We start from the raw sequence: 11,197 nt of genomic DNA, 5'->3' as shown, positions 1-11,197 counted from the left end.
ACGCTTTAACCAATTATCTCACACGTACGCAGTTGCGTATGCAGCATTAGCCCATTAAAATACGCTTCTGGGCGAGCTAAGGGCGGGATAAACGCTTCAATGGACCAATCCGCTTTTTAGAAATATTATTAGGGCGTGGCTTTGCCTCTGAAGTATGTTAGGTTTTACCAGTAAACCGAGCTGAAGAGGATTGAATTCCAGGTTGACAGGAGGATCCCTGCAGTCAATTGGAAGGTAGTTTTGGCGTTCATTCTGATTTAATAATGTTCGCAAGTGTCCACGAGGTATTTATAATGTTATACGCCACATACCTGCAAATGTTTTGCAAACATACGCTGTAAATGGTGTCTAATTCAGCAAATTGCGAAACACAAGCATGCTTGAATGTGCCTCAAAACCTAGTGAGCTGCCTACCTAGACAGCATATCTGGGCGTCGTATGCGTGCTTGAATCCATCTGTACGCTGCCTAAAATATTGTTGAACGTTTCAAACGCGCCTATGATACTCTAAAATGATGTCTATGTAGGCAGCTAACCAGGTTTTGAGACACTTGGGCCATGAACAGACAGATAGCTAGATGGATATAAATATAAATGAATGGATGAATATGTTTGTTGGTGTTTTAATTCATGCATTTGACCATTGGACCTCTCTTTAAAATGAAGCCTGACATGTAGTGCAATAGTGTGAAATGTGAAGCAGGTGCTCATCTGGTGGGTTTGAATGGATACATTGGGCCAGGCCAGTTATTTTAAGGCATCAAGCTGTTGAGATCATTATCTAATAAACTGATCTTGTTTTCTGAATATTGACCTCTTGAGTTTGTCTTATGATGCATGTCTTTGCTGTCAGCCAGTGTAATTGCAGCTTTCTGAATGGTAGTATCTTACTTTTAAATGTTTCAATCCAATTTGCTCTTCAGTAATACAATTGTCATCATTTTGTGAATAGTAGGCGTTGGGTGATTTGATGGAAATATTCAAGATTGCTTCTTTGACTTCTTCTGGATTCATCTCTGAGAGTTCAAACACAAAAAAGTGCTCCAGTGGAGTTTTTGAAAACTTATGGTTCACCATAGAAATGTGCATTGCCCACATTTGTACAGGTAAAGCAGCCAGACCACTTTTGAAATATTGGAACAGCTGCCATAGGACTTATTTATTGAATTTAACTACATACATGCATTTGATAAGTTTCATGTAAGCCACATGCTCATTGTTTACAGTGAAGTACCTGACTTAGTGGCCTTTAGCTCGCTGTAGCCATCCGTTTAATCCCTCACAGAGACCATTAACCTTTCTTGGCAGTAATTCCAGTTTCGGAGATTATTTGGATGTGAAACATTCACATGTTTCTACCATTTAGTTATAAATGTACTATCCCTAGTCCACTGGACCTAAATATTTATAAGAAGAGTAGAGTCCAGTACTTCTCCGACTATTGGCTCATTTACTGTACAGACTTCTAGGCTGCCTAAAGGAGAATGAAGCCTGGTCACATTTTAGCTTTATTCTTACTTTAAATTTGACTGTTATTAAAAGTAATTACTGTATATTTGCTTTCAACTTGCATTTTTCACAGCCATCCTCTCTCCCAGACCAGCAAGATGGGCAAAAAGAGCCGAGTGAAGACCCAGAAATCGGGGACCGGGGCCACAGCTGCGTTTTCTCCAAAAGAGATGATGAATTTAATTTCTGAACTACTGCAGAGTGAGTAAAAAACATTCTCTACGACTGCATTCCTGCTCTGAATTCTGTCGCAATGAATTGCTCTCATCACTGGTACACAAAAGGCTTTTGTGATTATGCCGTAATCACATTACATGATTGTGGGTTTTTTTTGGTTGTGGTGTTAAAGATGCAACTGGATACATTTCAGTGTGAATGATTGATTTCTTTATGTGTAAGTAAATCTAGTTAGTATTTAATCATCTGAAGCTTTTATCCAAATGGAGCCTCCTGAGGTTGTGCTCAAGGGTATGGTGGTACTTGATGGAATAATTTGGTTATCAGTCCAGATTTTTTAACAATACATCAAACATCTCTCCAAAATGGCATGTCATTTTCAGGAAGGACATGCACTTGTTTATATCAAAGACAATTTGCGGTCTGTGTTGTTGTGCAAGGACTTTTACTAGGCCGATGGATGCCGCAACTTTTCACAAAAACAGCCAAAAGAGAAAATGAATCAGCCAGCCTTTGGTTACTCTAGGAACTCTTCTTAATATAGAGCACTGAGCTATTTCCCCACATTCCCCTGCTGGATTTTGTTGATCCAAGCGTAAGTGATTGATAAATAAATCATTCCAATAATTTATATTTTCTTTCTCCCATTCAGAGTGTAGCAGTGCTGCTCCCTCTCCTGGGAAAGAGTGGGAGGAATATGTTCAGATCCGAGCTCTGGTGGAGAAGATCCGTAAGAAACAAAAAGGTACATTATTGCTTCACATGAATATGATTTAGCAGTTCTCAAGCTTTTACGTTGCGTGGTTTGCCCTTTGATTTTCCATTGGCCATTTATAAGGAATTATTTATTTAACTGTCCTTGTTGCAAGGATAAAGTGGATGGAAAAAACAGATGGTGTGGAACTTAAAGGAATAGTGTACCCAGATATGAATTCTGTCATTTATTGTTCTGTGGATGAGCACAAAATTAGATTTTTTGCTAAATGCCCAACCTGATGGATGCTGTCAAGCTTCAAAGTCCATATGGCTCATGCACTATATTTCGACACTTTTTAAGGCAGAGTATAGCTTTTTGTGAGGAACTGGAACTTTTTGAATACCCCCATGTTATCCAAGATGTTTTTCTTTCCTTCTTCAGTCAAAAAGAAATTTAAGGTTTTTGAGGAAAACATTCCAGGATTTTTCTCCATATTGTGATCTTCAGTGGCTACCAAGGGGTTGAAGGTCCAAAAAACAGTTTTAATGCAGCTTCAAAGGGTTCTACATGATCCCAGACAAGGAATAAGGGTCTTATCTAGCGAAGCGATCAGTCATTTTCTTAAAAAAAAAAAACAAACAAAAAAATATTTTTAACCACAAATGATCATCTTGCAGTAGCTCTTTGATGCGCAGTGCATTACATAATAATGTAATCACATTACGTAATTTCTTTTCAAATGAAGAAAGAAAGACATAAACATCTAGGATCACATGGGGGTGAATAAATTATAAGGAAATTTTAATTCTGAAGTGAACTAATTCAACATGAGGATAAGTGAATATTAACAGAATCTTAACAGAATTTTTTTTTTTTTTTCCCTTTACAGCAACTTAAGAATACAAGAAATCTTATTAGCATAAAAGATGGCTTGTTATACCTTTCTTTATTTGATAGAATAACAATTGATAACAAAATGCACATATGCAGTAAGTTAATGTAGCAAACACAGAAGTAGTTTTGGTTACAAAGACTTGAGAAGGATCCTATCACATTTCTTAATAAAACACTCAGTGGGAGTCTCAGAGATGTGCATTTAGAACACATAAATATCCATTAGAATAAATGTTAGACAGCACATTATGCAGTAGGATAGTAATAGTTAGCACCGTTTAGGTTCACTTGTGTGGTGTTACAGCAACATAATACAGTAGAATAATGGAAATCATTAAAGAGAGCGCTTCTCACACTGATGTTCAATATACATACAATAGCTAAATCAGCTTGTGATGGGATTGTATTATTTTCTCAGGGATGTCGGTATCATTTGAGGGAATCAGGGAAGACTTTTTCTCTGAGCTGATGGCCTGGGCCGCAGAGTGTGGGGCTTCTTGTGATGGTTTCGAGATCTCCAACTTTGCAGATGAAGGATATGGTCTGAAGGCTACCAAAGATATCAAGGTTGGTGTCTTTCTCACCTAGTCCACAGACTGTTTGATGACAAGATGGTTGAGTTGAGACTCTATAATCAGTTTTTTTTTTTTCATGTTGGATTCTTTTCCTTTCTTTTTGATGAATTATTTTTACAAGTTGGTCTGAAAGCTCCTTTGTCTCTGAAGCCTCGTTCATACCGTCAGTCCAAAACGGATTTTTGTGCACATCTGATTGTCAGACTTGGCAAGTGTGAACGGCAAAAAAAATCACATGAAAATTTGTCTCATGCCACGTAAAACATAAACATCCAACGTGTTTATAGGAAACATGCTGGAAGTTGCTGGAGGAACAAGGTTGTGTGGACGAGCAGAAAATGACGATATAACAGAGACATGTTTTGAAACCGGTGGAGACGACAGCACTGAATAAAGCCACACATACTAGCCTCCTTACTTTCTGCTGCTTCATCATAAGATGCAGTAGTCCAGTGCAGCGGTTACTCATTGTCATGTGCTAATTAAGACAACATCTGTATTGCTGCAGTCGTTGTTTTTGCCGTACACCTACCAATGAAACATCATTGCCATAGCAACCGATGCAGATATTCTAGAAAGTGAAAGAGCCGCATGGGACACACACATCACATCTGAACAGCTGTGATACACAATGTGGACAGTCAATAATTTTAGGTCAGATTCTGATCTGATTGGACTGACAGTGTGAACGTAGCCCTAATGGGCTGTTCCTAGCCGAAATAAACTACAATATAAACCTAGCTTCATGCTGATATTGTTCTTGGCATCTCACACACTTTGAAATAATCGAGATTAGATCTATTGCAAATTATGTGTGTCATGTGCTGGCTTTTTCTGCCACCTACAGAGCGCTCTGTCATATATTCTGTTGAAGGATGAAACAAGTAACCCAACTTGTATGTTGGCAGTAGATAATTGTACATAATTATTTGTGTTCCTTTTTGATGGCTGTTGACCAAGTTTTTTTATCTGGTGGTTATTTTTTTTTTTTTAGTAACCATTATCCTTGTTAGTGATTTAGGATGGAATGTTTTAGTGCTGATTTGTAGAGGTTATTGATGGTCATATTTTGAGGTTCTTTAGCTAATTGTTGTTTATAAAATGTAGTTTTTCACAACATTTCAAAAGTTTCTATTTAAAATAATGTAATTTGAATGTGTCAGGAAAGGACTAGCCCTGTAATCAAACACAATTTTTATTCAACTCTACAATGTAACAAATGGTGCTTTTGAATGACCATACCAGGCTTTCTGTCTATTTCAGGCTGAGGAGCTGTTCTTGTGGATCCCTAGAAAAATGCTGATGACTGTGGAATCCGCCAAGAACTCTGTCCTCGGTGAGTTCGCTTAGTTTTGCAATGTCAGTCTTTGACCTTAAACTCTAATAATGACATGCCACAGTGAAATGTGCAAATGTTTCTCTCCATATTTAGAATATGTAGACCATATTTATAGAATTATTACTTTAATGTTCCAGGTAAGATACAGATTTTAGCTCCAACAGTGATTTAGACTGTGAATTGCTGTTGATTACCATAGAAAATTAATTTGACTTTTACAGCTGTTGGTAAAACATGCAAGTGTGTGGAGCAAACATAAATTTTTTTTTCTATGATATTTTTGTTATATGTTCTTTTGTTTGTTTATAATGTTATATTTATTTTTATTTTATAATATGTTGTATTTAAAAATGATCCTTCTATCATGTAGATGTTAGATGTGTCATTTTCACACTTACAAAACATTTGAGTTAGAACCAGTGCTGTTTTTTTAGTATTATTTATACTGTGTACTGTTATATTATTAGTTTTTATTTTATATTTTAATTTTAGTTTAAGTTTTAGTACATTATGTGCTTCTGTCTTTTTAATATTTTTATTTAGCTTGAATTATTTTTTTAGTTTATTTTTATTAGTTTTAGTCACTTTTTTCAAACTAAATTTAAAAATCTGTTTTTTTTTATGCTGAAAATAGATTTTAATGGTTTTAGTTAACAATAACAACACTATTTGTTATCCAAACCATCTGCATAATGTTACATTTTAAAAATGTAACTATACTGTGGCTTACATGACCCGATATAAACTCTTATAACTTTCAAACAAGCTTTCACCTCAATTAAACACGGGACCATGTCAAAACCTTAACTTGAAAACAGGATAATTTTAAGTGAAAAGAATTAGTTGTGTTTTAATATCTGCAAACCATTTGCAGACAGAACCCTAACTTAACCTTTTTTCACAGGGCCGCTTTACAGTCAGGACCGGATTCTCCAGGCCATGGGCAATGTGACTCTGGCTCTACACTTGCTGTGTGAACGGGCCAATCCCAGCTCTCCCTGGCTGCCCTACATTAAGACCCTGCCTGCTGACTACGACACCCCCCTGTACTTTGAAGAGGAGGAAGTGCGCCACCTGCTGGCCACACAAGCCATACAGGACGTGCTCAGTCAATATAAAAACACAGCACGGCAGTACGCCTACTTCTACAAAGTTATCCACGTAAGTCATACAGCTTCTCTCTGCTGTCTGTGTGCTTGCATATATATTCTTTTGACTCATTCATTTGGCTTGAGTTTTAAATTAGAGAGTGACAAAATTAAAAGGAAGTGAAAACCATATACAATCTTAAGAGTCTGAATGATTGCACTGCCAAAGAAAAACTTAAATACATTTTAAATAACATTAAGTCATTAAAGCCTTTTGTTGATGGCCACATGCAGTGTGGTGTGATCAAGTGTTTAATTGGCTATTGCATACTGTTCTACATATATTTACCTACTTTTTCAGAGAAAAAATAACTTCAGCTGTTAATACAAATCTAACTTGAGCACCTAGTCTCACATTTCAGCTATAGATGTCCCTGAATATATCACAAGTACACAAAAGTGCAAACTTTCTTCAGTAAACTCATAGAGCTGTACTCATACGTATGGCAGTTTTGATGAGTGCGGTGACTGATAGCCCTATCTGTGTCTCATACATGGACTGAAAGCCATTTGAGTGCAGGGTTTTTTAAGCAATCAGCTCGACAAGTTATTCAGACTCTCTAGCCACATGAATAGCTGTCCTTTACACTGCTGTCTGCTGAGGTGAGGAAATCCAGTTTTAAAAGGATCCCTGCCGTTGAAGGCACATTGGAGATGGGTAAAAGGAGCTTTATAATGCCCTCTTGCACCCAATTTCAGGGCCCCTGATAAGCTGCCATTGACATGACTCTGAGACAGTGCTGCAGTGGCCATCTTTGACCAGCAGGGGGAGATGTCTATCCCTCAAAGTAGGGTACAAAGCAAAACATAAGTGGGCTGAAATGAGTTTTCTTTTAAATAATGGCATGTCTGAAGTTTTAGATTTTAGTCGTAGAAAAGAATATGATAATAAATATATGATACTTTCTCCTCTGTTACAATAAGTAATTATAAATGTAAGAAGTTATATAGAAATAAGAAAATTAAATAGAAATGTACGTCTAGACTATAAAATCTTCTCGTCAGTTCAGAAGTAAAAATGTCAGATTGTAGATATTTCATTGTTTCCACTAGTAAACAAAAATAAGTTTTGATTTTGAAAGTCCAGTCAAATATCTATGCTTAATATTCAGTTGTTGCCTCACCTGGTAAGTTCTAGAATGTGTTTACTTTCCACTTTTGTTTACAATAAAATGTATTACTATAAAATGTAATTTCAGTGTTATGATGCGAATCTTGAATATGTAGATTTATGATTATTAAATGACACATTGAGACGGCAGTTCATTTCAACGGGACTGTGATCTGTCCAATAAATTTTATCCCGGTTCTTGGACCTCCTCTTAGCTATTAAGGAAGCAATAATATGCCCTTCCCAGTTCTCCCCAATTTTCATTCTAAATCTTTGAGCGGTACATTTTGTTTCTTTCATTAGATGACTGTCAATTAGGGAAAAGAAACTAATATTTCACATTACTGTCAAGATAAGGCATCAAATATTCATGCAAATAGTTAATGTATTTGTCATTTTGTCTGCAAATCTGTTGACATTTTCTTTATTAAATGTTTTCTAGTTTATAAAAGGGGGTGGGAGTGTAATTAGGAGTGGTATTATTGTTTCTCGTTCTCAGTATAAATACACTTGATTAAAGTTATTAACAGTTTTCTATACAGCGACTGAGATAAATAACAGGAAACACAATAAACTAAAATATATGCATCTGCTACTTTAAGCCGTAGGCATCAGTCATCAGAAAGTTAATCAATATGTATATGTAGTGAATGATTTCAATTTAAATATGTAGTCCATTAGGTGGCAGAAGTGAGTTAGGCTTCCAAGGGTACTGGTCTAAATGAAACGTTACTTCTTCTGAAATGAACTTGGTTAAAGTTTGTATTGCTAGAGCAAAGCTGGAGGACCTTATGACCTCTTGGCGTAGTGAATTAGACGCTGATCACGCCGTGTAAACCTTTTAATGAACAGAAAGATTCATTCTCTGTGCATTCAAGCAGGAGTTCAGAGTGAAATGAACGTAACTCTTTTTGCTCATATAAAGCTCTGTTTTTTTTTTTTTTTCCCAAAGAGGTTCAGTTGAGGGGGAGGGTTGTCTTGCCGGCCCTTTGGTGAGTGTCCTGTCCGCTCCTCTCCTCTCGACTCTTCAGGTTGGGAGCCAGTGTCACTGTAATGACTACTGTCAATGTCAGCCTCTCTTCTGAGGCGGCCGCAGATGACCGGGCTGGAAAATTAGCTTGTCGCATTGGCTTTGAATTGAATTGACCTGAATGTACCTTCCACACATGACTGACAACCCCAGCCCCCCCTTTCTACTTCCTCCCTCCGCCTGCTTTATCTGGTCCCTGCCTCCCCCCTCCTCCCGGCTTTTCCTCAGGAAGAACTGAGAAAGCAAGGCCCTTCACCTGCTGGAATTGAGGAGCTTTTTATATATATTTGCCTGTGTGAAGAGGGATAGGCTGTTGTCAATGCCGAGCACCCTCTGAGGAGTATCCAGGCGCCTCCCGTGTCCGCGGGGGGACCAATGATAACCGTGCCTTCCTCGTTGGGGCTGGATGCGTGCTTGTGTGTGGGGGAGGTGAACCTCATAAGGTGACCCCGGTATGCAGCGAATGCAAAGTAACCTTGGTGTGCTGCATCTGCCGTTGTTGATGAGAAATGAACAGGGTCCCAGTGGTACGCTCTCATCCCACCCCCTCTCCCTGCACCTGAGAAGATATCTGTCTGACCTTCCTGATGCAGCTCGGAAAATGAGGGAGAGTTTGCGATGTTGAACGACGATGTAGATATGCGTTTGTTTCATAATTTTCAGCATTAAGTACACAAAGTCGAGCATTGAAACCGTCTACGTAATGGAAGTTACAAGTAAAATCAATCCCGTTTGAACCTCAGCATGCGCGCTGATGACAAGCTCTCTAATACCGGCCAGGGCGCGGATGGGGCGCTTGGGGAATCTCGGCTCCAGAAAGACCTCCTGGAGGCCACCGGCCAATTAGCCGCGTTTCCCGCCGTCCTCGTTAAGGAGAGCAGGCACTCGTGGTGGGAGCTTTTGTTTTCTAATTGATTTACAGGGCCGTTCCCCCCCTCGTCTCTCTCTGAGCCGTGGTGCCATTGTGGCACATGATGAATTACCTCTCTCTGGTGATGCTAATGCATCACAAGCTGAACCTGCAGCGGTGCAGCTGCCCTTTATCTCCGAAAACTACACCTCATCAAACGTGCCGTCTAAAACTACCTCCGTTTCCACTGTACGTGCGCACATTTTACGTTTTTCCAGATTAGAGGCCTTATCCTAACCCAGAGCTCTCTGAGGGGTCCGGGCAGACCTCTTCATGGCCTTTCTGCAGCCAGGTTGGCCCTTCCCCCCGGGGTTTTTCACTCTGTTCAACTAATTATTGCCTTAATTGAATCTATTACGGTACTTGGGCACTCGAGTATTTGGCTCTCAGAGGACTGAAAATATCATTAACTGCGCTTTAACTCTTTTCAGGTGGCCTGTAATGGTTACCGATGCTCAAACGTGTTTTTTTTTTTTCTTTTTTTTTTCTACTTTGTTTAGCTGGCTTCAGCATATCTTCCTGCAAGAGAACTGCTTGACTCTCTCTTGAGATTTGCCCTATTACTTCCTTCAAAACCTGTAATATGTTTTTTTTTTTTTTTCTCTCCCATCCATACATGAACCACTTTCCTTCATCTGCAATGTGAGGCTCAAACCCAGGACACAGAATTCTGACTTGCCGGCTTTACCCAGCGCTTATCTTTTAATGGTTGTCCATCAGCGTACGTGAGCGACGCTTCCAAGTCAGCCTGCTCCTAGAATTGGGGTTGAAATGAAAAAGGAAGTGGTCAGGCTTTGCTCTGTTATTATGTCATGCTTTATGAAATCACAGCTGACCTGTAGACCATCATCCACCTGAGTGTGTTACACCTTTGCCCGGTTGCTCACAGCAGGAGCAGCCGAAGTACATGTTCTCACGCTCTGCTGTAGGGCTACAACAATTTCAAAACTGGACTCTACTCTGCCGACACACTGAGTTACAGGCAAAGATATGATGTGACCACACTGTATCACCGTCTTCGCTAAGTGTGTGTGGGTTCCAGAGCAGCAAGGGGGAATACAGGGCTCAATTAGTGTCAGGGAAATTGATTAATGGGGAGAGACGTGGAAGGTAAAAGTTAGCCACTACTTCTGAGCGCTTGCATTTAATGCTTCTATTCTTCAGTTTGCGAGCCTAATGGTGTAGCTTGGTTCACAGAAGGGGTTTGTGCCCTCTTTCCAGTAAGCACATGTATGTCTCCGAGACGTCTGTGAGGGAGCACACTACCTGGAAACCTTCACATTATATTTAAAGGGTTAGTTCACACAAAAATGAAAATGACCCAATAATTTACTCACCCTCTAGCCATCCTAGGTGTATATGACTTTCTTCTTTCAGCCAAACACAGAGTTATATTAAAAATATATAATATTCTAATATTTTAATGAAATATTGAGGTTCAGTGAGGCCTGCATTGCCAGCAAGATCATTTCCTTATTTCAATGCCCAGAAAGGTACTAAAAACATATTTAAAACAGTTAATGTGACTACAGTGGTTCAACCTTAATATTATAATGAGACCAGAATACTTTGTGTGCCCAGAAAAAACTAAATAATGACTTGATTTAACAATATATAGTGATGGGCGATTTCAAAACACTGCTTCATGAAGCTTCAAAGATTTACGAATCTTTTGTTTCGAATCATTGGTTCGGAGCACATATAAAACTGCCAAAGTCATGTGAACTATTGAAATTTCGAAATACTTGTGACGCAATGAAGCCTCGTTTACTGAAATCATATGACTTTGGCACGCTGAATCACTGAT

General features: G+C 38.8%; 1 protein-coding gene across 2 annotated transcripts in view; it reads left to right on the top strand.

Moving 5' to 3' along the window:
* The first annotated feature begins 160 nt into the window (after positions 1-160).
* setd3 (SET domain containing 3, actin histidine methyltransferase) overlaps positions 161-11,197 on the top strand; it is a 29,923-nt gene continuing 18,886 nt past the window's right edge. The window contains exons 1-6 of one of the 2 annotated variants that reach the window (XM_067368376.1): positions 161-234; positions 1,583-1,710; positions 2,339-2,431; positions 3,696-3,844; positions 5,116-5,188; positions 6,096-6,352. In XM_067368376.1, the coding sequence (XP_067224477.1) occupies positions 1,608-1,710; positions 2,339-2,431; positions 3,696-3,844; positions 5,116-5,188; positions 6,096-6,352 (675 nt within the window). In that variant the 5' untranslated portion in view covers positions 161-234; positions 1,583-1,607. The remainder of the gene's footprint in view (positions 235-1,582; positions 1,711-2,338; positions 2,432-3,695; positions 3,845-5,115; positions 5,189-6,095; positions 6,353-11,197) is intronic. The other variant, XM_067368377.1, reaches the window with a different exon arrangement.

The sequence above is a fragment of the Chanodichthys erythropterus genome, chromosome 18, assembly GCF_024489055.1.
Source record: "Chanodichthys erythropterus isolate Z2021 chromosome 18, ASM2448905v1, whole genome shotgun sequence".
NCBI classification, from domain to species: Eukaryota; Metazoa; Chordata; class Actinopteri; order Cypriniformes; family Xenocyprididae; genus Chanodichthys; species Chanodichthys erythropterus.
The sequence above is the reverse complement of the archived record's forward strand: the minus strand, read 5'-3'. Positions and strand labels throughout refer to the sequence as shown.